Here is a 27,193-nt window from a genome sequence, read left to right on the forward strand (position 1 = left end):
GTTTGTATATGCTGCTGTTTAAATTGGGAAAAACAAATAATGCACTATTGTTTCCCTGGGTGTGGTACATATTAAGCCATCACTCTTGTATATTGGGGAAACTTACTATGTATAGTATTATTTTTGGATGTTTCTGTAATGACATAACATTGTTATTAATAGGCGGTACTTTATTTTGTTTATATTAGGTGTGGTAACTATGACTTGTCAGCGTCAAATAGGATTGCAGCCAAAATCAAAACTAATTTGATCATAGCACCTGGTAAATAAATAACTGAACCTATCAGTAAATTCTATATAATTTAAAACAATAAATCTCAACCACTTTCATTCACATGGCCTTTTTCACTTGGAACCCAATATGTTCCAAACTCCCAGTGTTACCGCGATCCATGAGCGGGAAAAAGGCATGAATGAAAAATAGGCAGCCTATCTCCTAAAAAGAACATTACTCACTACAGCTTGAACATTTGTCTATATATTTTGTTTCCATTTTCAATTAAATATTTGCACCTAAACTCCCTGTCTCCTGAGGACGTTTCCACTCAGTATGCTTTTGGCCTCTTTCTCCCTCCGTCCCTGACTGGCTGCTTATTTCATAATTTGTTTAAAGCTTTCTATTTCATCAATCCTTTTATGAAAAAGAACGGAGTTTATAGATAAGTGTGCAAAATTCGGAAAATAGATTAGTAGTATGTTTGTCCAATATGGTAAATAGCTATACATAAGTCACTTTCCTTATATCCGTATTTTATTTAGGTGTCATTGACATTTAAATTGGATCAAAATTCCTCCCCAACTTTGCTTTCAGGAGGAATAGCTTATCCTTCTACTGTTTGTTAGCAAGAGTTGTATTTATGGTACTACTTTATGGTAAAACAAAGCTTCATTCTGTATGTGGAAGGCACTCCACTTAACCTCTGGGTAGATGAGGAGCATTGTGAAGTAGTGACTGACATCAATAAGCAAGATTTAATTCAAAATAAAAAGTCGCATATATAAACATCATCTTGATATTTGTTCATTTTACCAACAAATGTCCGTTCAACAACAAAAATAAGACTTTTCTGATTAAAATACCCTCCCCTGATCAATAGGCACAAATGAGATAATCATATTTGGAGGGTGTTTTGCTAACTAGCTACTGGGTAGCACCATCTACTGGAATTACTCAGAAGTAGTAGAGCATTCCTTCCCATGCTACTATACCTATGTAATATTTCAATTATTTAGCTTCTAAATGTCCTCTGATAAATAAACTAAAATTAGGAGCTGTAATGTTGAAACAGATTTTCACATGTGTTTTTGTTCTTTGGTTAGTGGCCAGAGCTAACAGCCCTGTATGCTGTGCCCCCTGTCCAAGGTACTGACAGGTATTAGGACATACGCAATGTCAATGCAGCCATTTCTTATACAGCTTCCCATGGGGATACCAAAATATCATATTCCGTTCAAATAAATGTAAAGTTTACCAGCACCAAAACTGTCCAACACTGTTCTCTTGGTACATAACATAACAATAGCCTAGACATATCTATCATACAAGTTTGTGCTGCACTACAATATTTCTTTCTCAACCAAGGTATTTCTGTAACTGACAACATGACAATACCATGAAGTGCAGGAAGGCAACATTTAGACCCAAAGGGTGTTTGCAAAACCAATATGATCAGTCGTAAAGGCCTTCGGGGGCAAAATGTCTGCCTATACTTAATGGTATCATAAAGTGTCTCTCTGATCATTGACAATGTGATACAGCAGAATCTTATTTTTTTTCTTGTTTTTACATGTTTTGCAGTCTGTACAGAGCCTTCTATTTCACATCACTTCTGTCAGACGGGTGCAGATCAGAAGTTGTAGCTGCTATCAACTGACTAACCCAAAGTCAGGAGCCATTAGGCAGGGCTGGTCCTAGACCAAATGGCACCCCAAGCAAGAATATTTTCGTGCCCCCTCCTTTTTTTGCGTGTTTACACAAAACATTCCGGTCCCTTAGAAAGGAGGGACATCAGGGTAGGAAGAAGGGGCATTGTGATTTCAGACTTGTCTCCCTTGGAAGAATACACTTCTGCTCAGACATTATGACCACTCGTGTCATTAATGCTTCAAGTGCCTCTTTAGTAGTTGCATGATTTTAACTAGCTGATGGTGATGGTCACAACAGTGTCTGCTAAAGGTCTGCTAAAGGTCCCAAGGTGACTTTTACCGAAGTACAACAAATAAACATACCGTAATTGTTTTGTACTGAAACAATAAGTCACTACATACCTAGAAACATCAGATAGTAGGCTACCTGGAGCTCTTCCTCTTCAAAGAGATTTGCTTCATTAGTGGGGTAGGGCTAGACACACAGAAGAATGGACTAGTTTAGACACGGAGACTCCGGGTCAAACCTAGAGTGATCCCGTTATAATTTGACATTTCAAGTTCATTAGTAGACAGATCTGTAGCAAAAAGATAACATGATTTTAAGGGTTTGGGAAGCTTTTTGACAGTTACCCCCAGATTTTCCAAATGTCACAGATTAAGCTCCCCCCCCCCGCTTGATATTGCACACTTTCTGCCACTACAAATTATGATATATTTACTATTATTTCCAGTTTTTTTTTTAACGGTTTCTGGTAGGAGCTAATCGCTAACCAAATGAAACGTAGCACAAGTAAGAATCCAGAAAATATTATTTATGCTACGTAAAAGGATGTCACTTACCAAAACAAAGAGGGAAGGAAAGAAAGACTTTGATGAAGAGAAAAAAACAGTTGTGCTTATGTGACTGTATATGTCGTTCTGCTGGTATGTTCATCCTCTAAAGGTTTTATCACTACTTCTAAAGACTTCAGAAAGAGAGGCCTAATGCAGATTGAGGACAGTAGAGGGACAAACTGCATGTAGGTCCCAAAGATGATTGGTAGATAGATGGATAGATAGATAGATAGATAGATAGATAGATAGATAGATAGATAGATAGATAGATAGATAGATAATATATACATATATATAATACTGGTATACTTATGCACTCTAGTGGCAGATTAGTGAATTTCTGGTTAGTCATGCATCCTGGGGATTCCAAACTATATGCTCCATATTAAGTGATAAATAGTAAGAAGTAAGAACTTTGCCAATGAGTAGAGGATGGTATGCAATCTACTTGCCAACTATTACTGTCTAAAGACCTGACACAAGCACATGGACATCCACAGTCTCAATGCGACCATTATTCAGACCTTAATGTAGACATTTTTTCAAACCCTACTCCAACCAACTAATGGTGCCATTATGTTAATGTGTTGGTAGCTATGCCACATACTTGACAGGATTTTACATTAAGCACCTTGTTCTTCCTGGCGTTTCATATATGAACCATTTCTTTTTTTCTCACTAGCCTTATTAATACAGACTGTCTACTAATTTTCATCAACAATATCTGGTAAGGGCCCTAAAAGAATATAGTCCCTCAATGCTGACCTGACTACAGGGAAATGTCAAAAGGCTTTTTGAAGATAATAGAAAGCTTCTTGGTGGATTTCAATGTTTGTTAGACTTCTCGTTTTAACCCAAAATGTACAATGGGGTATCTTCATGATACATGGACAATGTGACACTGAATGGATGAATAGTGGCATTCAATTATTAAGCAAAATAAATATGAAAATGAATGTTGAAATAAAGGTATTCAAATACTATTCATAGGCGTCTGTACTTTGTCTCACAGTGTGAGATGGGCTGCATTACTTATGGGAATGCATTGAAATCTAATACCGGTATATTTATCTACTGTTTTCATCATAATCATAACATGCACACTGATGAATATTAATGAAAATAGCATGACAAGGTGATAAGAATGTCAGTACATCACATATAAAGTGTTATGTCATTAGTTTCAATTCGGTTGTTGTAACCGGCCCATTGTGCAGCAGGACAGAGGGGTGCTTGATCGCTCAAGAGGGCAATCTGCCCCTGATTTTCGTAGCAAACGGGGTGCTGCCTCAGACCTACCCACGATTGGATACAGGACAATAGCACAAAATCATGCCCAGGATACTAAAATAAAGTAATTCAGCAAAGTACTATAGAAATGTTTAAGTGTTAAGTGTTTCTATTAAATCTCGCCTCTCTCTTCTTTCCTACAAGCTCTACATATTAAGATCCATTAGTCTTTCCTGATAATTTTTATCCTACAAACCATTCACCAATTTTTTTAGTCCTCCTCTGAACTCTCTCTGATGTGTCAATGTCCTTCTGGACATAGGGGTCTCCAAAACTGTACACAATACTCTAGGTGATGTCTGACCAAGATCTGTAAAATGATAAAACCACCTCTCTCTCTCTTCTTGCAACTAATGCCTCTTGCTATACAACTGAGCACCCTGCCTGCTCTTTTCTGAAGCTTTATTGCATTGCCTGCTTACCTTTAAGTACTCAAAGACAACAGAAGAGAGGGAGTAATTATCTCCGACAGAATAGTGCTCCCAATACTATATTCAGGGGCGGGCTGGGCCGGGGGGCAGGGGGGCAATTGCCCCCCAGGCCGCCCTAAATCCGGGCCGGTGGGCCGGACGGACGACCGGCAGACAGGCATTCAATGCGGCTGCGGCCGCAAAGTTAAAAACTAAGCGGCCGCGAGCAGTATTGAATGCGGCCGTCACGCGTAGCTGGCGGGGGAGGGAGGGGGGCGGTCCGCCCCGGCTGCCGCTCATCTGAGGGCTGCCACCATGCCGGCACGCCTCCAGAAACGGTGCGCGCGGCAACTGTGGATGTGCGCCGGGACTTGATCCCGGCGCACAACACTGAAGCCACGCCCACCGTCTTCCGCGCTCAGTGCACAGGACAGGAAGAAGAAGTAGAAGAGGAAGAGGAAAAGTGAGAGTGAAAGAAGAAAAGGTAGGAGAGAGTGGATTAGTAAGTGTGTGAGAGTGATGGGTGTTATGCTGAATGTAAGTGTGTGAGAGTGATGGGTGTTATGCTGAATGTAAGTGTGTGAGAGTGATGGGTGTTATGCTGAATGTAAGTGTGTGAGAGTGATGGGTGTTATGCTGAATGTAAGTGTGTGAGAGTGATGGGTGTTATGCTAAATGTAAGTGTTTGAGAGTGATGGGTGTTATGCTGAATGTAAGTGTGTGAGAGTGATGGGTGTTATGCTAAATGTACGTGTGTGAGAGTGATGGGTGTTACGCTGAATGTAAGTGTGTGAGAGTGATGGGTGTTACGCTAAATGTAAGTGTGTGAGAGTGATGGGTGTTATGCTAAATGTAAGTGTGTGAGAGTGATGGGTGTTATGCTGAATGTAAGTGTGTGAGAGTGATGGGTGTTATGCTAAATGTACGTGTGTGAGAGTGATGGGTGTTACGCTGAATGTAAGTGTGTGAGAGTGATGGGTGTTATGCTGAATGTAAGTGTGTGAGAGTGATGGGTGTTATGCTGAATGTAAGTGTGTGAGAGTGATGGGTGTTATGCTGAATGTAAGTGTGTGAGAGTGATGGGTGTTATGCTGAATGTAAGTGTGTGAGAGTAATGGGTGTTATGCTGAATGTAAGTGTATGAGAGTGATGGGTGTTATGCTGAATGTAAGTGTGTGAGAGTGATGGCTGTTATGCTGAATGTAAGTGTGTGAGAGTGATGGGTGTTATGCTGAATGTTTGTGAATGAGGGTTTCAGATAGCATGGATGTGTAAGTGTTGGGGGATAGCTTGGCATAGGAAGTCCGTAATCACATTCCTTTCATGCCCAGATTCCAGCATGTAGTGGCTGCCTAGGCATGATAGGAGTGTGATTGCTGTTATAAATAATTTTTTGGTCCAACTTCGGTGTGTTAACACTTTTATTGGACAGAATAATTCAATGACAGTATTAATATATATATATATATATATTTATATATATAATTGCAAACAGCAATCACACTCCTATCATGCTAAGTCAGCCAGCACATGCTAGAACCTGGACATGATAGGATTGTGATTGTTGTTATATATATGCGTGTATATATATATATATATATATATATATATATACAATGTGTGTGTTAATATTATTGTTGATTTTTTTGTCTAATTTTGGTGTTACTTTTAATAAAGTATTTTAAAGTTTTTTTTTTTTTTTTTTCAATTTTGGCCAAGTGAATGCTGAATTTTTAGTTTCAGTCCAGAATTTTCATTTCGGTGCATCCCTACTATATACTATGCCAGTCACTAAAGTGGTAGGCCTACACCACATCAATGTTTGGCTTAGTATATAGTGATAGGGGTTGTCAGTGTCTGGCTCAATGTATAGGCACACATTGTCGGTGGTACCGCATAATCCCTAAGTATATAATGATAACAATTATGCTGTACCCCTGTCAATGTTTGCCTAACCATAGAAACTATGCAGTTTTAAAGTGTGTGTGTGGGGGGGGGGGTGCCACATACAGGGTCTGCCACAGGTGCCAAATACTCTAGGTACGCCCCTGCATCATGCGGCTGTCAGACCCAATGGCCATGCCTCAGCTCCTCTTCCCTCGTCTTAAAAGGGGTGTGATGAAGAGCTGAGGCATGCGGTGCCTGCACGCCGGCCACTTTAATTTCATTAGGCGCTGGTGGAGTGACTGCCGCACGACGGCCGCTTTCAATGTCGCTTGCAGCCGCTTTGATGGTGCAATGGGCCAGTTGACTAGACTTGCCCCCCAGGCCTTAGGCTGCCAGCCCTCCCCTGACTATATTCTTAGGGCGCATAATGACATAAGGGATTTTAACGGTAGCTGGGTGTAGGGGATGTCCATCAGTGGCCTTAACAAAAATTGGAAAACTCTTGATGACAGGGTTTTTGTAGAGACAAAACTAGTTATCAATGAAGCCTCCCAACGCACCAAAGCTATGAGGGCCAAAGTATGGAAGTTCTTCCGGAACAAGCACAGGACACAGGAACAAACAGTCTTGAGGTTTTAGTAGTGGGGGGGTTACACCCAGAATAGGTCCCCCGACCAAATAGTTGTTCACCAGAGGATTATTTCTTTCCCAAAGGAGTGAGGCCCAAGCAAGAGCTTGATCCACAAGTAGAGTAATTCTGCACCCCACTCTAGCCCGATCAGAGGGAAAGAGGTAATGGGTCATCTCTAAATGGATGGCACACTGATTGAGAAAGCCTCTACAACTTTCGGGATCTCCACTGTACCGAGGAGAGGACGGCAGACGGAGTAACTGAGTCAGAACTGGTTCTTGTGGTGCCGCAGGAGGCGGTGGAACAGGTGCCTTTGTTTGAGCTGGATCCATTCTGGCAAGCAGAATCTGAATATCTTGGGCAAACTGGTCCATATGAAGTTCCAGCCAACATCACAAGCAGACATCTTCTGTCCAAACTCTGTGGGATCCATGATGGCCCGTGGTATTGTCATATTTATGGATTAAGATCCCAGCACAAAGAGCTTGGACAGGTTGGCAGGAGCTGATGAGTGCCAGCAGGAGACTGGGTCAGCAACAAGATAGAAATGTCGGGAGCCAAAGCGTAATACAGGAGATAGTTCAAGGAACAAGCTGGGTCAAAATCAACACTCAGAAACCTCAAAGATGAATCAGGAAGGAGGAACAAGGTCTCAGGAAACACCAGGTCAAAACAAAAAAATCAGCAGTGAACAGGGGCTGGGTGTTATACTTTTTACATGTAGAGCTAAGGCAATGGGAGGTAAGGTGTTTTTTTTAATTACTATTTTTGTTGTTATTATTTTGATTTTATTTTTTAATGTCCCTGCCGGTGCAAGAAAGTCAGGATGTGCCTGTACATCCTAAATAGCTTTATTGAATTCATTTTGCCATTTTAGAAAAATCATCATTTCTAAACAGTCCCAGTTCTCTAGAACCGAGAATCCATATGATCCAGCCCATCTAGGAAGGCATAGTTATACTGTAAAGATACCAGCAGGCGGTTGCAATTGGTACGCACGGTTCTATACTGCTTAAGTGGCCGTATAAAATAATGATCCCTTCCAGCAGTGAAATTTGCTTTGAGGTTTCTGCTCCCCCTGTAAATTCGTACTATGGGATAAAACACCTAATGCAATATGACAGATAAAGTCAAATCGTTTCATTGCTAAATAAAGACTGACCACAACTGACAGACAAATGAGCTAAAAATAGCAAAATTACAACCACATAGAAACCAGAAGGCTTGGATTCCCAAACAGATGTTGCTTTTTAATCTTGTTTTATCGTTCATATTTATTACAGTATAAAAAGAGGCTGGATGGGGTGTCTGTGAATCACAATGAACATGCCCTACCAGGTCTAATTGAGACCTTCTACTAAACTCCTGTTTTCTCATTATGTCACAAACAAAACAGTCATAGAGGCTGTGGTTGTGATAATGAATAGCAGGCGCCATTTGTGCTGTAATTAAATCCAGTGAAATGTTTGAGTAACAAGTCCTGGAACTAATTATTGCCTGGTGACTCAAGGTGGGTCCCCGTGATTACAAAATTAGCCAGTTACATGACTAAAAAAGTGAACAAAGCAATATTTATGCAAAATATAGAGTTGCCTCTTCTTAGCAGGCTAGTCATATTGTATAGTTAGTAGGAGAATACATTTTTTGCTCCACGGTGTGCAACAATTGGTTTACTAAGGGACATTTCACGAAATTTTCCAAATACCCCATTTCTTTAGAGGTACTTGATCCCAGCACTTGACAGCTTGTGGGTCCTGCTAACAACCTTAAACAATAATATGTTATACTGTGAATAAAATAAGAGACAGACAACCGAGTGGATTTTGAAAAGGCCACAGCTTTATTTATCAAAACTGTGACACGTAAAAACTTTATTTAAAACTTCAAACATACATTATGTTGTAACTTTGTAACCTCCATGACTTAGGGTCCCTCCACCCCGACTACAACACTTCACCCCATGGAGGTTACTACCACACCCCTTAGGATAAACAGAAATCCTTTCAGACAGCTCCACCTCAGTCCGGAACTGTCACCAACTTTTGCCGTGGGACCCTGCCCGTGGTAAAAGGCCCACAAAACTTGCCAATAACCTCGGTTTCCATACCTCGAATGAGAAACCACAAAATTTCAACCAGGTACCACGAATATTTATCATAAAACAGCCAACCGGAACCTCGGTTCCCTGCCAAATAAAACTCAAGCAGCACAACCCGTACCTCAACCCAATGTAACAAACCAGAAACTAGCACCAAGATTATGGCGGGTGGGAGGTAAACTTCTTCACTGCTTTAAACAGATTGAAAAGGAAGGCCACGACCCCTAACCTTCATTGTAAAGCCAAATGGCCGTACTCCCCCTGATTTGTTTAATACCACTCTATAGGTCAAGCATGACCCATACAATAATCAAGGCCGGATCATGCGAGCCCTCCTGTTATTTTTGTGTATCTGGCGCCTACTGTATAAGAGCCTTCAGAGACATCAATGATGAAGAGGAGTTTTTTGGCTTGGACTCCTTCCTTTTGTGTGCTCTCACCAGCTCCTCCAACATTTTTCCTAGCCCATGTCCCCGGCCTGTCATTGTCACACAGAAGTGGACACTTGGTACCTAATGCTAGTATGTGAAAAACCATAGGTATTGAAACAAAACCAGTGTGATTTTCAGGCATACTGATAGTGATCCATAGTTTACATAAATACCACTGTCCCTTTAAATACATAACTTTAATTGCTAATTTCTAATTTTAAATGCCATGTATGTAGTCAATAGGTTGTTCTCTGCCTAAAAATGTATATTTTTTTATCACATATCAGTGTTATAGGGATTCAACTAAACAAAAAAATATAGACCACAATTCTTTTGCCTTGTAATGATTTTTAGATTAGACAGGCAGCAAGGTGTGTAGTTACAGTGAAATAGCTTTGGTAATTAGTTACATGCCAGAAATTCCTATAAACTTTACACTGTTATTTATTTACTTTTTTTTACTTTTTTTAATTGAAAGTTTAATGTGATATTATGCTTTTTTGGTGGTTTATAATTAAACATAATTTTATCAAGTGCCCTCTAGTGTCAGCGGAGAATCTGAAACGTCTAACATGGAATGTCTAAATGTAGTTCTGTGGTTTGGAGTAGCCATGTTACCTTTCACTTTATAAAGAGAAGACTCCCAAAAAGCTTGACATTCAAAAATGTTTTTAGTCCAATTTAAAAAAGGTATTACAAGATTCTGCAACATTCTGTTATTCTACATCTGTAAATGAAGTTGAGAGCTGAAAGAGGAAAGCAGAAGTTTCCCTTTATCCGTGACCTTGTGGAACCCTGGTTTCATTATGACTTCAGTGCTACATTATTAAGAATTTTCTCACACAACATCTGGAATAATATATAAATGGCAGTGCGTCCAGTGATGTCCTCTCCCCGATCCTCTAATGGGGGCCACGGCTTCATTTTCAGGCCTTGTCCGAATCGCCAAATTTACCAGATTCTGTAAATTTGCAATTCGTACAAATCCTAATGCACAATATAATATAATATATTTATTTATTTAAGGTTTTTCCAGTCGTTAACAGGAATACATTAATTAATTTGCACTTGGATGGCAAATATGCATTAAAAATAGGGCATGTTTATTACTAATAGGCACAATGACTTGAATAGCATATTCAATGGATGGTTTATTCGGATGAATAAGTAAATACATGGTTTGAAATGTGTATACCCTTAGATTTTTTTTCCAAAATCAGCTCACAGTTAGCTTATATATCAAAGTCACATTTGTCTACAAAACTAATCACAGTCCTGTTCACCTGGATGAGAAATTTTATTTTTTTTGTTCCAAAACAATATATAGTAATACAAAAATGTTATAGTATTTCATACATAAAATAACAAAAAAATGAAAATTAACAATTTGATTCACTTCAATAAAACCATATTTACTTTATCATAGCAGTAGATGTATTTCAAGTTTACAGTACAAAAATGTAAAGGCAATTTACTATGTTGATTTTTTTACATTTACATTTCCGTCATTCATGGAAGGTGTCTTACAGAATTCATTGAAACCATTGCAAATAATTATGTATCATTGAAGCAGACTGTAATACCGGATTGCTTTGTTCATGAAAGAACTTGGCATTTGGGCCCTTTAACTGATGAAGAAAAGAAAGAAAGAAAGAAAGAAAGAAAGAAAGAAAGAAAGAACAGAAGGAAAGAAAGAAATGTTTTGTAAAATTGTTTAGGCATTTAGCTCATTACAGTAATGTCATAGAACATAGTTACACAGATATAGTAGGTGTTTTGGATTTTCTGTTTGTTAATGGTTTTCACCTTTAAATGGAAGCCTTTTTTCATCAAAATGTTCGTCTTCCTTACCATTAGAGCTCTAGTCTCTGTAAAAAAAGCTTGTGTAGCTAAAGGCATCATTAATGAAACCCTTCTTGAATTGTGTAAAAAAAAAATTCTCACTCATAATGACTTAAAAGCAGACACTGATAGGTTGTTGGCCTAGAAAATGAAAAAGTCTTAAAATGTGTACTTTGGGGCACAATTAAAATCACAAATCTGCTAAGATTTATGATTCTCAACTTTTTGACTTCACTGTCACTTTATGCTTTTTATACTAAAGATGCTGTTCCACTTTGTTAAATCATTAATTGCACTAGTGCCTTCATATTTACTATAAAAAGAACATATGGACATTCAAGTAAAGAACTACCAGAAAAAAAGGAAAAAACATAAATATATCATTATACATTATCACAACACATGCATTTAATTTTTAAATGAAACACATGCATTTTCATTTTTAATTCACTTGCTCACATTTTGGAACATATGTAAAACCTTTAAATTTGTTTGACCTAAGAATCTACATTGATATGAATTTTGAAACTTTGACGTCACTAAAAAATCACTATATATATATATATATATATATATATATATATATATACTGTATAAATACATACATATACACTAAGTAACACTAAAATAAAATCAACATGTATAAATATAATGTGTGGGTATTGTTAGGTCAGCAGAAAGGAGCAGTAATGAATGAAATGAAAAATATTTTATTAATCCATGTTTGTTAGAAGACAATTTGGCTTCAACATGGAAAAAACAAAGAGATGTGTTTTAACATAAATAATTCTTCAAACCACACAAGTGCTATGTTTTAATGTCTGTATAGAAAAAACTGATATTTTCTATGTATATCTTCAAAATAGCATTACACTTCAAGCAAATAACGGAAGAACTGCAAAAAAATGAGATCCCTTATTAAGTAAAGAAGATGAGGGGAATATTATCCATGGCTAGTGGAAATTATACTTTACGGGTCCTGTAGCATTATGATGTTTTACAGCGCGCCATCGGCATGCAGATAAAGAGATAACAATGTAAAGGCATTTATTTACTATTTACGCTATATATAGCATACGATAGCTCTTATACGCTATCAAAGAAAAGTACTCATAGATTGGAAGCATAGATTATGTCCAAAAGTTCAAAGGACTCTGCTAGCGAAATTATTTGTAAAAAGTTATAAACAATAAATAATAATATTAAAAAAAGTAAAAATGATCTCCATGAAGAGCCTATGCCACTTTACCAGCTGGAATATGTTAATATAACCTCTAAAAAGATGCTCCTTTGCAGACACTGGAGACTTGTTGTATCGGGGGCAAGAAACATCAGTTTATTGGGATGGGGTTATTTTACACAAGCAAAACATGGAGGTAATGCTTTATTGGAGTTGTAGATGTAAATATACATGGTGACGACCAGCAAGAGGCTATGAAAGTGAGCTTTACAAGTATATTGTATATATATGATCCTTACACCAAAGCAAAAGACATAGTAAATAACCGGTCAAGGTTTATTATTCCCACTAAAAGCAGACTCCTCCTTTATTTTTAAGAGTTCCATTCATACGTTTAACTTTAAATGTATTCCGATGAATGTAAAAGCCACTGGAAGCTTAAGCATTGCCTTACAGTATTTATTAGTTTGGTGTTACATGATGCATACTACAATGCTTCATTGAAGGGGTTAAATGAGTTTGCTGTAAAAAAAAAAAAAAAAAAAAAAGTATTTTGTCTGTTGGTTGCTGTTGGTTACATGTTTTGTATGGATTGTGTACGATTTGAAGCTTTTTCTGTTAGAAATGTATTTCTTCCAGTTTTACGCAGTGTCCATTTTACTGCCAAACTGGGTTTAGCCATTAAAGGTGTTACAGTGAGAACAATTTGTAATCAAACTCTATTACAGGGAAAATAATTGTGTCCTATATAGAACCTCTTACTAAACAATGACTACCCCTCCTCTCCTGCATGACTAGTGTTCACCCCTAAACATCTCCCTAAGTATCCATTAGCTGTTGGAAGTCCAGGGAGTTCACAGTCACCATAGGACTAGACTAGTTAGTGCCTTATGGGAAGAATTCTTTCTCTGCTCTGTTCAGATCCTGAAGTATCCCCTCAATGCAACTGTTCAGATCCAAACCAGCGTTCTGTTGAGTTGGGGATATTTCGGAATTATTAGACTGATCAAGCAACTCATCAGTCTTTAAAGCTGTCATATCGGGATCCTCATGCTCCATTTTCTTTATAGCTACTTTTTCTTTACACACATGTCTAGATTTGATTACATCTGGAGGGAAGTCTGTTGTCTCAATCTGTGATAAGAGATCTTCTTTATCATCCTCACATAAGATTACAGTGACCTCAGAGTCTGATGTATCTGAGCTGCAAGAAGCAACTTCATTCTCTCCTACATCACCAGATCCTTCTGAACAAGAATCATAAGAATGCTTGTCTATGTCATCGTCTGTGTCCGAGTCTGGGGCAGTGTGACGTCTGATGCGGGAGACAGCCTCACGGAGATCCTTTGCGAAGTAATTTTGTCTTTTTGCAAACAATTTTGCAGAATATAACTGCTCTGTAGGTGGTGTCAACACTCCCTGATTTTTTTTATCTATATAGGAAAAATCAGGAAGATGTAATGAATTGCGCTCTGGACAGTTGCTGTTACTCATTTGCCCGTTGTTTTTACTGACGTTTTCACTGGAAATATAAGACTTTGTGGTATTATTTGCAATATTTTCTTTATTAATGATGTCTGCCAGTCCATGTGTCTTCTGTTCTGGTCTGCCAATGACATCTGGGTTCTTTTCAAGATCAAAAGAACTGGGTTTTGCATCATTCTGCAGTTGTCTACCCATAGACACTAAATGATTAATACAACCAGAACCGTCATCTTGACATGGAGATGTAATCGTATCAGAATAATTCTTCTTTGCAACATGTTCCTCCACTTGCATCTCAGGTGTGGAGCCATTTGGAAGTAGACATTGTACAGATGCAGAATGGGTCTCTTGATTACTTACTTCTGATGCCAGTTCAGTGTTGAAACATTTCATGTCAATTCCCTCACTATCAGTTTCCACAGAACAAGTGAGTACGCCTTTGGCAGTTCCTAAATCATGATCACATTTAGGTGAACTGTTGTCCTCTGCCGTCCGATAAACTTTTGGGTCACTGTTATCATTACCTGGTAGCATGGGAGCTGTGAGAGAATCCATAACCCCTACATTCATATTGCACGGCACACCTGCACATTTGTCACATTTATATCCACTAGCTTTGGTACACTTACAGAGTGTCTTTTGTTGTACCTCTGATTCCACATATGTCTCTTTAGTTGTTTCATATGGAGCTTTTTCTTCATTCAGTGTCTCCAGCTCCACTGCTGAAAGTCCTAAGATGCGTATTGCTCTTTCCTTCATGCTTGGAACCTTTTTGTCAGAGTGCTGAGACTTAACATTCTCTGCAGGCTTTAAGGATTTACTCACTTTATTATTTAAGTGTGGCTTTCCTTGGGAAGAATGAGTTATCTTATGGCCTTCAGCATTCATTTTAAAATGTTCATGACCGCACAAGATGTCGTTCTTTATTAGCCCTTCGGGAGTTTGTGGGCTGGGTAAAAACTTAACTTGTTCAGCCCGTGGAGGAAAAATGTACTCTGCTTTAACAACCACACAGGTTGCATCAATGACAAACATTCCATCGCTCTCTTTAGATGGCAATTGTATTTTCTCCAAAATGATTTCTTTCATCTGGCCCCTCTTGAATGTTCCACCATTAGACATTTTAGAAGGGTCCAATAAACTGTATTTCACACTTCGACTCACGCCATCACGAAGCTTCCGGTGACTCTGATCATGGCCCCTACCTGGTAATGTACTAACTTTGCCAGGTTGACTTGAAACCTTTTGTTTGCTGGAATGATCAGTAGTGGTCATATCTTGGATAGAAGTTTTCATACGGTCATACATATCCTTCTTCCAAGGCAGTGTCTGACTATAGTAGCCATATTCTTCTTTACCAGAGATGAAAGCAGATTGATCTTGGCTTCTCCTTTCTTTACTAGAAACAACTCTCAGTGGCTTTCTCCTTTCATTCCCTGTTCCATACTTATAAGGCTCTTCAGTGTTTCTATACTCCTGTCCTTTATCCATGTACTGAAATTTCCCACTTGTATAGCTGAAACCTAACTCATGTGGAAGCTTTATTCCATCTGATGTGATTGGTGGTCGGAGAACATCAAATGGCTCCACTTTTATTTCATTCCCATTTGCAATCATTTTACTTTTCTTGAATGATTTTGTGACATCCTTGTTTTCTCTTCTTGGCAGAATATATTCTTTTGACAAATTCTTATGGTGTGAAATAGGCAATGTCCCATAAATCCTTTCACCTGTCTGAAAACCCAGATTAGCCTCCTTGACACTAGGCACATTAGCACTGAGTGGTGATCCTCCTCCTTCAACAGTCTCATATATATGGTCAAGAAAGTCATCATCGCGACGGGATGGTTGATTCAGGTGCCACAGAGGACGCTGGTTTCCCAAAATACTATAGGCCCATGGAAGTCTTCGGTCCAGACTATAGTTACGATAAATCTGTTCAGACCTATGCCTTTTCTCCTCCTGTTCCTTCTTAATATGTGGCAATGTTGATTTTGCTTTTTTAACAGGCTCCTCTGTGTACCTTGACACTTTATGTCTACCTGATTGGCCAATTTCACTCCCAGTCATCAACACAATCTCATCTGTGGCCTTTTGTCGTATGCCGCTATGCATATCCTTACCCATAGGAAAGATAAGGTGTGGTGAATTGTAAGATGGTGGTGGTATATATGGTGGAGGCACTTTTCTTTTTCTCACTTTTGGTAGGTTCTCCTTTGAGCCTTGCCTTTGAATTTCATAACCTTTCAAAGTGGAGCAATCTACATATGTCTTCTTTGATGCCTCCTGGGTGTTACCTAGAGTAGTTCCATTTATTTCCCCCGGTTTGGATTGTTTTTGACTCTTAAACCACCACTTCCTTTTTTCCTGTGTTGGTAAATTTGTATCTGCTGCCTTTGGTTTTGTTGATTGTATCTGTGTCTGATTAAGGTGCATTTTAGGAGTTTCCAATTGATTCTGCAGTGCTTTAGGTGGTCTCGTTAAAGGTTCCCAGTCATCATTTTGTACATTTTTATTCTTTTGATGCAATGTGTAATGAGGACCTTCATATATGGTGTCTACCTCCATGGGTTTTCCTTTTCGTCTATGCTTATCATAAGATGGTAGGATTCTCATGTCTGCCTCAGTTTCCCTGAGCAATTTGCGTCTTTTCTTTTCCAGTTCTCCATGATTTTTTGATGCATCATATCTACCTCCAAAAGTTTTCTGTTCCATTTTCACCATTTTCGGACCTCTAGCACCAAGTGGCAGAGAAGAGACCCAGTTTGTGGAATCCTGAAGAATGGAGGTCTGGGAGAGACTAGACATAGACTGTATACTATGAGGAGATTGGTCAGCAAATGGTCCTCTGCTACCAAACCTAAAAAAATAGAAATTGCAATATTAATATGCAATAAGTAATAGCTTCTTGTGACTTTAGTTATCACCATTAGTGTGTAAAAACAACATAATAACCCTAGAAAAGGGATTAAATGTTTGGGGGGACATTCTTATTAAATCAACATGTCAAAAAAATGTACGGTACGTAGGGTACTAAAAAACCTTGGTTAACACTCTCTCCCTTAAATGTCAAATTCAGAATACTTTTCATCACACTGCTTGGTAATTGATGCAACTCCTTAAGAATACACCACCGTTTCACCTTTCCTGGTCTGAAGGAGCTTTTACACTTGGTGCATTGGGGATCTGGGAGGAACGGGTGTCACAACTGGGAGCCACAGACAACAATGATCACTTCAAACACATGGTTGGGGTTTAGTGGAAGTTCTATGTTGTGGTTCTTTACTCATTAAATGCTCCTAGACCACTCTATGTATTTTATGGAGAGTTTAACAGAGAGATTGTCCACAACCAATATGGATTGAACGCATGTACACATTATCAATTGTGCCAAGTACACACATAAAATGTTCAAATGTAGGAGAAAAAGTATAAAGTCTTTAGACTTTTATAGTTTTTTTTTTTAATTCATGTTGCTGCTGTAATGTACCATGTGGATCACAATAATGGCTGTTACCCTGGAATCGTTTGTATTTTTTTTTACTAGAAAATGAATAAAATAATTGAATAGTAACATTAAGATACAATTAAAGACTATATATTTCACAAAATCAAAACTAAAATGTATCTGAATGGTGGACAAACTAAAAGTCCAAAAAGTCCATGACCACTTTAAGGTTCTGTGTCTGTAGGGGATTTAGACAGCGGTGTACTTATGTTTAGTGCTACCCTAGGCCAAATCCAGAGAGCACCATCGGCACCTCCTTCCACACATCCGTCCTTTCTACTGAGTGTTGGGATATGACATCATATCCCTGCACTACACTTTTTAGCGTGATGCCAGACAGAAGGAAACTCCCTACAGCCCTACATTGGGGTTAATGCTCTGGTTGGGAGATCAATGATTTCCCTTTTAACTATCCAACTGATGAGTGGAGCTATGGGGAGCCAGGTTGGTTGCCACCTCCTTGAACCAGGTACAGATCTACATGTTTTATCTTAATTGACCACCAATAATTATTCCTTTTCTTTAAGATCTAGAATAGGATACAGAAGCAGGTGGAGGCACCATAGTTGTACAATGTACAATGTGGTTCATTCTGAGCTTTGTATTTTGTCAGACTATGTTTTGTCAATAGTAATACCAATTTTCCAAACATTCTCCCAACCCATTTTTGTCAGTTTTCTCTCCTTTGTGGCTAAATAAAATTAAATTGCTGTGCGTGCATTCATCAATTGTAATGTGTAAAAAGTGGTATATTTGAAGAATATTTTGTATTTGATATTATCATTAAGATAATTAATTTTAAAAAACATCATGGAGTGCACAATATTCCTTATTTAATAATGTTTCCAACAAGTTCATCCAGAAAATATGGGACGATTTCCTTATCCGGGTACCGTCAATATAGCCCATTCTGCTTTTGCAGTTTTTTTTTACAGCTAACTTTGGATGAGATTGGTGGGGAAATAGATGTACAAAATATATCAAAATAACCACAGTGGAATTCCCTGGGTTATTTACATTACCGGAACATATAATTTATTCTAGCTGTTTCAGGATGTGTGGGGGCAATATGTGCATATTTTAATATCTGCCCTATAACATAACATAAATGAAAATCCTAGGCATATAAGATGTATACAGACTCAAGACAGGTAACTGAATATATAAATATTTTTATTTCTCATTTCCACTATCTGTGTACAATTTATAAAAGGAAAAGCTGTAAAACAATGTGCCCCTCCCCCAAATGTTTAACTTTTTAAACATTTTCCATACTAAATGGCGGATTATAAAGATGAATGTGGTTTCAAATGAAAGCCCCACTTGTCCTGAGAAAATAATATATATGTGGATACACTAAATGAGAAAAAGGGAAATTACGGTTGAAGAAGGTTTTAGCAGAAATGTTGAAAATGCTGTCATCCGCAAATGTAAAAATACCTTTGTCATGAAGAGGTTAATAAGGTCCATACGTTGTGCGCTACTTTAAAGACATACTTTCAAGAATATTAATGTCATTGTAGCCAATTATTTTTTTTGTTCAGCTTGAAGCTATTGCCACATTAAAAAAAAGACACATATATTTCTCTTTTTAAATGTAGCAGTAACTTAAAGCTCAACATAAATTAACTTAGTTAAATGACATTGCTACTCTTCATTGCTCATATTTAAATAGTAGCTAAGTCACCACTAGAAACTCAAGTATATGTTATACAGGATCACCCACTGTTGTGTCCTCTTAACAATATAAATTGAAGACGTTAACCCTGCAATTCTCCTGCAAATTCCCCCTTCAGCAAAAACCCCTTAGACACCCGCAATGTAAGAGTGTGTTATGGTGCTCACCTCTTGCTCCGTAGGTTTGTCTCCTCTCCTGAAAGATTGCGATACAGAAGACTTCTGATTGCCCACATTTTGCTATCCTCCCAGAACGAAATGCTTTTGTTTTTCTCTTTGATTGAAATGAGTAAACACATAAAGTCCTTCTGATTATGATAGCTAGGACTAGCAATAAAATGAACTAACTCTCATAAAATATATGTTGTGACTGCCGTCTCACACCCCATGACCATAGTGTAGAAAGTGCAATAGAATGACCTGCTGGTGACTAATACCCTTTTCTGGGTAGGGGTGTGCAGTGATTGATATTTTGATTTAAAAACTATTTTGAATTCAGAAGTTTTAAAGGAGGTAAAAAGTATTATACATCCATTAATTTTGCATCTGTTTGGTATAAGCATGTGACAGCTTAGAAGGGCAAGTTAAACCTTTTGGTGTGCTGAAGGAGGTCAGGCCGAGAGGAAGAACTGCTTTCTACAATGAAGTATGTACTGCAGGGTCATTTTATCTTGGTTATTATGACCTGTTCACCCATTTTCCATGTAGGAACGGATTACATTTTTTAAGACTACATTTGTAAGTCCACAAATTGCAGTATGTGTGGGTGTTTTGGCTTGAGAATGCAAGTAAGTTGTCTTGTCCAGGGTGAAAGAGAGCCAGATTGGGGACTTCCGAATATATAATTCCGAAACTACAAATGCCTGCTGGAAAAACAGGCTTGTTCTTTGTTCCAGGCTGGTCTGACAGCTGTCTAGTGCACCGGCAACCACCCCAGAAAATGCCCTCAATGTGTAGACGTTGATCTGATGCCTGACAGGGATGCAATAGGAGCCTCTACAGTGTATGGTGACCATGCAAAGGAGGTCAATGACCACAGCTACATTCTAAATGTATAAAAAATACATGGTATGTGCCTTATGTTGAGCAACAAAGTGGCTTCTGTTGGCCTTAATTGTACATCTTTCTGTTTGTGCACTGCACCTTTTATGTGTCACTTTTGTAAGGCTTGATTAGGATTATTTGACATTTGCACTCATTGGAAATGCCTCAGTGGAGCTGAGTCCATGACGTTTTTCAGTGGGGGGTGTGGATTGACTTTTTGGCTCCCACATCTTTTGGAAGACTTCAGTGGGCTCCCTCTTTAAGGTGGATCCAGCTCTCCTTTGGTTTTTACCAGGAACACAAGGAAGGAGATACATATCCATATGAGGAGTTTAGGCCCAGAAGAAGAAGACTGGGGACCCTGTATCATTGGTCACTCTACATGGAGCACCGAGCAGTTTCCTATCTTCACCGATGATGTTAAAGTGCCATATTGACTCTTAAACTACATAAAACAAAGAGGTGTCTTGATGGGGGTGCTATGTCAAGGACTGGCCCTGTGGAAAACTGAGGCATTTATGATCCTGCAATGCGAGGGTTAGTGACTGGCTACTTAAGAATTTGAATACAAGTATAAAACAATGAAAGTATATTATTTAGCCCTGAGATCCTTTATTTCAGGTTATGTGTACAAGACAGGGATATATTGACTAAACTCAGCTGTGGGTGAGTTGCATTAAAGTGACATAGTGCAGCCTAATTGTGCAGTGCTTTGGATTCCACTATTGGAATGGTGATGATATGGAGTATTTAGTCAAAAGTTATAACTTTCATAGAACCAATATATATAAAAATGCATAGTCACATAAGCTTTCAAGTCCTTGACAGGTCGCTTCTTTGGAATTCAAGAACTTGCTCTGAAGAAGATACCTCTTAGGTCCTGACAGCTTATGTGAATTATATTTTCTTGGTGACTTTTCTTTGGAGACATTAAAAAAAACAGAAGACCTGTCTAGATGACTGAGATCCAGGTCAGGCCTAATGCACAAGGAACGGAACTCACATGGGTGGAAGTGAACTTAAAATCTTGAGTACACAGCTACTGGGGTTGGCCTTTTCCCTCTGCATTATATGACCTGCAGATATGTATTACTTCCATGGGCCCTGCATGTTTGCAAACAAACACTGCCTTGTAATGTATGTATGTATATATATATATATGTGTGTGTGTGAGAGAGAGAGCACGCATGTATATGTATAAGTATGTGTGAGCATGGATGTGTAATTGTGTGTGAGCATTGATGTGTGTGAGCACGGATGTGTCATTGTGTGGGTGCACACGCATGGATGTATAATTGTGTGTGTGTGAGAGTATGGATGTGTAATTGTGTGTGAGCATGGATGTATATATATTTTTGTGTGAGTATGGATGTGTATGTGTTTGTGTATGAGCATGGATGTGTATGTGTTGGTGAATGAGCATGAATGTGTATGTGGGGTGAAATGGAGTGTGTGTTAGAATGAATGTGTATGTGTGTGTTAATGAGTTAGTGTATGTAATTTGTTTAAATGTGTTTACACATATGTGCTAGAGTGTATGTTGGAAGAGAGGGCAAGGGGCAAAGAGGGCACAAGTTTTTTGGGGGCAAACTGTCTGAGGGCAACGATGGCACAGATAAGCCACAGGCAGGGTGTTTGTGGGTTAGAATGGCACTGATAAGCTGCTTGGGTCAAAGGCACTCATAAGCTGTTTGGGACAAAGGTGGCAATCACAAACTGTTTAGGGCAAGGGTGGCCTTGTGGGATATGTTTCTTGGTGAAGTTTGGGGATATAAAGCATAGTGTTATTTTGAAAAAATGTTTATCAATTGTAAAATCTAATGGTAGTGTGTAAACATGTGCACACAGGCTATGTTTCTTTCACTGATCTCTGATGAACAACATAATATAAAACATACCCTACACAGGGCCAGATTAATAGTGGGGTACATTGAGCAATTGCTTCAGGGGCCTGGCCACAATATGGCCTTCTTCAACTTAGCATTAGCCAGTGAGCTAATAATTAGCATTAGTAGCTTTTTGCACATGAAATTAAGAAACAACAAGTACATTTTCTGTTTCAAATAATTTAGGATGCAATGTAATCTTGGTCTAATTGTGTTTTGCACATTATATCTTGGCCACTTATACAAACAGGAATTTGGAGATTTACTTTTTTTTTCTTTCTTGGTTTTATGTTTCTTTTCTCTGGAATTGTACTGTTTTTGTTTACATGAACAATGAACTAATAAGAAAATGTGATTGGGATATCAAGATTTGTAACCTCACAGTGTAGGTTGAAGCATATTCTATATTTTACAAGATAATTATCACTTAATAAATCTTAATTTAAATATTTTATTGCTTTATTTCCTTCTTTTTGACTGCACTCCCGAAGAATTTATTGTAGTTGAGAAAAGTGAATTAAGAGTAAAAGTGGAACATAGAAAAGAGAGGAATAGTGATAAAAAGGAGACAAAAAGAAGCCAGCAACCAAATAATACAACATACTGCATGAGAGGCAGGACAATTTAGCTTAAAGAGGAAAAATACAAGCGGAAGACAGGAAAGATACTAAGAGGAGAGAGAGAAGATATTAAAACCATGAGCAAAACATGTCAGAAAGTGAGGTTGCTAAAAGAGCTTGCTAAAGGCAGAAAACCTGAGAATTTTGTGACTGCACAATAGGTTTTGTGGTATTTTATATTGCAGTAAACTGTTTTGGTTTTGTTAATGTTTAAGATTTGCTGGGCAGACATTACATTACCTTGTACCGGTGTTGCACACACCCAACACTTTCAGTTCCATGATTACCTTCCAGGGATTGTTCCGTATATACCTCTTCCCTCCACTGGTCTTCTGGGGACGTCAGTGGCTCTTCTGTAGTCTCTCCCAGGCAGAGTGTTGTACCTTAGATGATTTTCTGGGTGCCTCACCGGGGCAGCACTATATACCCATGCACCATCCACGTCCATCCATTTACCGCTATCCATCTCTACACCTAAATAAAATAAAGTTTCTGCATCATAAAACGAATGGCATGCAGATATTTAAATGTAAGGCTCTATTGTTTACTTCCTTGCTTTGAAAACACAGGTTAAGAACAGTGGGGACCTTGGGGTAAACCATGGACCCCACTCCAACAATATATATTGACAAACAATACATACAAGATGGTACTTTTGACATGTAAAGAGCTCTAGCTCCCGGAGACTCTGAAGCGACTACCCTATTTACCCAATAATAACTCCCACAAGCCTCAGATTGAGTATAGACTGTCCCTCAACAGACTATGAACCATGATGCCACCTTACAGGGAGGCAATGTTTGTGTTGGAGGATTGTCTGCCGAATGTCTACATGATGCCCATTAAACAATAACAATGCCAAGGACAGGAACATTAGTAAAACACCTCTGGTAAATTGAATACAGTGGCAATTAAGTAAGTAAATACTATCCCCTTGTGTTGTCTGAGGTAGGAAGAAATAGTGCATGGGTAAATCTTGAAATAAAATATGTGAATTATGTCTTTCTACATAAATAGAGGTTTCCTAATATTCTAATGATAAGCTCCCATTTTAAAGGTAGTAGCCATGCACAAACATTTTTTTCAGGGATAGGCACATGAGACTGTATTTGCACCACTGTTCCTGTATCCCGAGTCTCCACAATCTGATCAGAATGTCACTGCTGTTGTAACTTGGTAGCTGGCTCCTGGTGCCAGACAGGGACTGTCTATTTAACCATGGGGCATATCTTCCACGTTTAAGAAGGCACAAACCAAAGTGCCAAGATAAGGCTTTCTTATTCATTCAATAAATGTCACTGTATGCGTCACTAATGATCATTTTTATTATATAGGTAACGGCTATTTAACATAACTTGATCATCTGCAAGGATGAGTTGGATGAATGGAATACAAAAATGCTGTTAGCATATTGTAGGTGAATGACAGTACTTCATTTAGGCAAATATTTTTTTGTTATATACTGCTTTTTCCCGGGTACTTTAACTAGACATGCTAGGGCGGACAGCATGAGGCCAGGCATATTCAGCCAGTGGCCGCCCGATCTGTCACTCCATAAGTATGGCTGGTGTTGGCCATTGGTCGGTCTGTGCCTGACTGACACCACTGCCTTGCTTATCCAAGCCTTATGCACATGAATAAACCAAGTACACATGCCCATTGTGTACGCAAACATTACAATTCGGGTGTATGGAAACACAGCTGGAATTACAAGCACCCCAGTATACACGGGAACTCTCAGGGTTCTATCACATAGCCTGAACCTGACTCCATATTCTGCTTTTAATGATATCTGGGCATCCCTAATATTGTAGTAAATCTCGGCTGCTTAAATACAAGTGACTTATTTTAGAATATATCAACCTCCTGACAAATAAACATAACAGCTGGTAAAACACGTTGGTTGCTACTATCAGAGAACAACAGAATATTTGTGATGTATACTTAAAAGGATAATACTCTCAAGGTCAGCTTATTTAGACAATATGCCCATTGAACACGGTGTAAATCCTGCATTACATGTATGATCACTGCTCACCTTAGTTCATGAATACCATCCACTAGCTCTGGTCCAGCAAGCACCTGCCGCTCTCTCTACACAGTCCCAATGAGTACGATCTCTTCTGGACTCTTCTGGTTATATGTGCCCCAGACCAACCTCCTCCGAGCGTTGGAATCCTAATTACTGCCTGTGCGATGGCAAAGACAAACATCTAGAGAGATATGTTCATTATACAAGTCGGCTCCATATAAGACTCCTCCACATACTTCAAACAAAACAGCAGGAGACTAGACCAGCGTTCAAATGGATTTGTGGATTACAGTTTTGGAAGTCATTTTATTTCTGGAGTAGTTGTTTCAGGATAGATGATAAAACTTGGCTAATGTAGATAAATGGGAGAGTTTGGAGGAACCTCTTGGGTTTTGGGCTTCACTTATAACCAGTTTTGCTTGCTTGCTCATATATTTTTTGCAACACGTACTACTCTGAGTAGCTACAACTGTATGTAGATATATGGTGGATGATAGAGGATTAGATTTTGTTTGGAAATTAAACATATTATTTAAGGGGAGCACCATAGGCTAGTTTTTTGTCATTTCATTAACATTTCCAGAATTCTGTCTGAATATGTACACAACCTATACAACCCATCAATTTCAGTTGCGAGAACATCCCATAAGGGGATATTGTGCTAGAGTTTTGACCTGTCAAATAAACCCTTTGATCTAAAGAGTGGTATAATGTGACCGGTGCTCATAGGAATACAGAAAACAGCAAGATGTATATACAGCAAAGTAACAGGAGTCTAACTTTATCCCATGTTAGCGCAAGGATAGTAAGAGTCCTAGTCCATCAACACATGCCAGCCAAATACAATCGGGATTATTAATCCAATAATAATAATAATTCCAAATATCAATCCATTTTAACAGGCAAGCTCCTCTTTGGAATACCATTAATTATTTAAATAACCCCAAAGAAATCCAGAAAGCCTTTTTACAGTCCACGTACCTGGGACTGATCTACTCACCTGCAGACCTTTTATTAGATGTGATCTTCTCACAGCTCTGCAGGAGTCTCCGTTATCCTCTTTGGGTGTTCCACACTTGTTTTTCCGAACAGGGTCACTTTGCTTTTTTTGCAGAACGCACTGAGCAGAACAAACAGGGATTTGGTAGCACAAGAGCTTCTCACACTCAGCAGAATTCAACTGGCTCTCCGGCCGACACAGTAGAGAAAACAATTCCCTTAACATTGTTATAGAAAGTGAGAAGAGGAGTGCGCTTACCGCATGGCTACCGCCCTGTGATCCATTCTATCATGCCCAATGCATTACAACACAACACAGAATCCCCATTTATAAGGGTGTTAAGAGTTGCAGTCTAGCAATAAGTGGAAAATTGCAGCTAGCCAGCATAAATTCGTATAAAGTATAAAAGAAAAGTATGTATGATTAACACTAAAATATGTGCTTGTAAGTAAGGACAGGTCTGGGGTACGCAGATGCCACATTCAACTGAATTGAAAGGTGAATTATGTGGGTATTTGCCCAAATCCGCATTAATACAATTCATGTTTGTGTATAATATACCATAGGGGTGAGGTTACACAGTTGTGATTGATCAGATACACCAAGGCTTTTATTTACTGATGGAAATGACCTAAGATTTACATTTTCATTTACATAGGAACACAAGTGCAGCCATCAAAGACTAAGAACAAACAGTCCATAGAGGTTTCAGACACCATTTAATATGCACATTGACAGAATATTCATAGATGATGTAGTGATACTTGGTGGCCTCTTCTTCAGATCATCTGATAACTTATGGGACAGGTATAAAGACATTGTGAGCAGTAAGGGGCACCTAACAGCTAGATGGGCAGTTTTTGCATGATGTTAGCACATGCATCATTCATCCCCTTAGCTGGAAACAGATTTATTCTTAGTCTTAGGAAGTGGAGAGGGGCACCATATGCCAATGAACTCAGTTCTGTTGAGCTAAAATTGTCCCCCCTCAGGAGGGGTGTAACTGGGCCCTTGCAGAGGCAGGTCAACAGGAGGACCCTCACAATCATAGAGAAATGGAAGTCTCCAGCCAGATGTATGGCTGGCTACAGGGTCTCAGGATTCTTCCCTCCTTACCCTGCATTCTTGTGGGAGAGAAAATTCATGCAGGGGCTTGGGCTTGGTATAGTGTCTTTGAGGTTGCGTCAGTGTGGCCAGTATGTGTGTGAGTCTTAAGAGGTGGTGGGGTATTAAGAAGGTCAGGGAGATGAAGTTGATGGAGTATTTAGTGGGTTGTGTGTATCTGTTGGTGTCAGCTTTGAATTGGGTGAGTATAGTGAGTTGTGTTCTTGTGAGCTCCTGTCTCTGTCTTAAGGTGTATTTTTGTGTCTTATGAGTTGTGCACGTGTCTACCGGTGGGCGCTGAGGTGTGTTCTTGAGTAAGTGTGTCTGTGGGGACCTCATTTACTAATATCTTCCTATTTTACCTG

General features: G+C 38.8%; 1 protein-coding gene across 1 annotated transcript; it reads right to left on the minus strand.

The window, feature by feature from the left end:
• Positions 1 to 13,360: 13,360 nt before the first annotated feature.
• Positions 13,361 to 24,861, minus strand: LOC128473797 (uncharacterized). Its single transcript, XM_053456029.1, has 4 exons — positions 24,731 to 24,861; positions 22,980 to 23,166; positions 14,863 to 16,817; positions 13,361 to 14,805 (listed from the first exon to the last, which is right to left on the minus strand). The coding sequence occupies exons 2-4, from the start codon at positions 23,156 to 23,158 to the stop codon at positions 13,361 to 13,363; spliced, it is 3,579 nt and encodes a 1,192-aa protein (XP_053312004.1). The 5' UTR covers positions 23,159 to 23,166; positions 24,731 to 24,861.
• Positions 24,862 to 27,193: the final 2,332 nt, after the last annotated feature.

The sequence above is a fragment of the Spea bombifrons genome, chromosome 2 (assembly GCF_027358695.1).
Source record: "Spea bombifrons isolate aSpeBom1 chromosome 2, aSpeBom1.2.pri, whole genome shotgun sequence".
Classification (NCBI taxonomy): domain Eukaryota; kingdom Metazoa; phylum Chordata; class Amphibia; order Anura; family Pelobatidae; genus Spea; species Spea bombifrons.

Bases quoted from the DNA above. Each gene is read 5' to 3' on its own strand.
- LOC128473797 (XM_053456029.1), bottom strand. From the start codon at position 23,158: ATGGATAGCGGTAAATGGATGGACGTGGATGGTGCATGGGTATATAGT. The intron at 16,818-22,979 runs GTAATCATGGAA...CTATTTTTTTAG, and splicing joins TACGGAACAATCCCTGGAAG to GTTTGGTAGCAGAGGACCAT. The intron at 14,806-14,862 runs GTCATGAACATT...ATTCTTCCCAAG, and splicing joins AAAGAACGACATCTTGTGCG to GAAAGCCACACTTAAATAAT.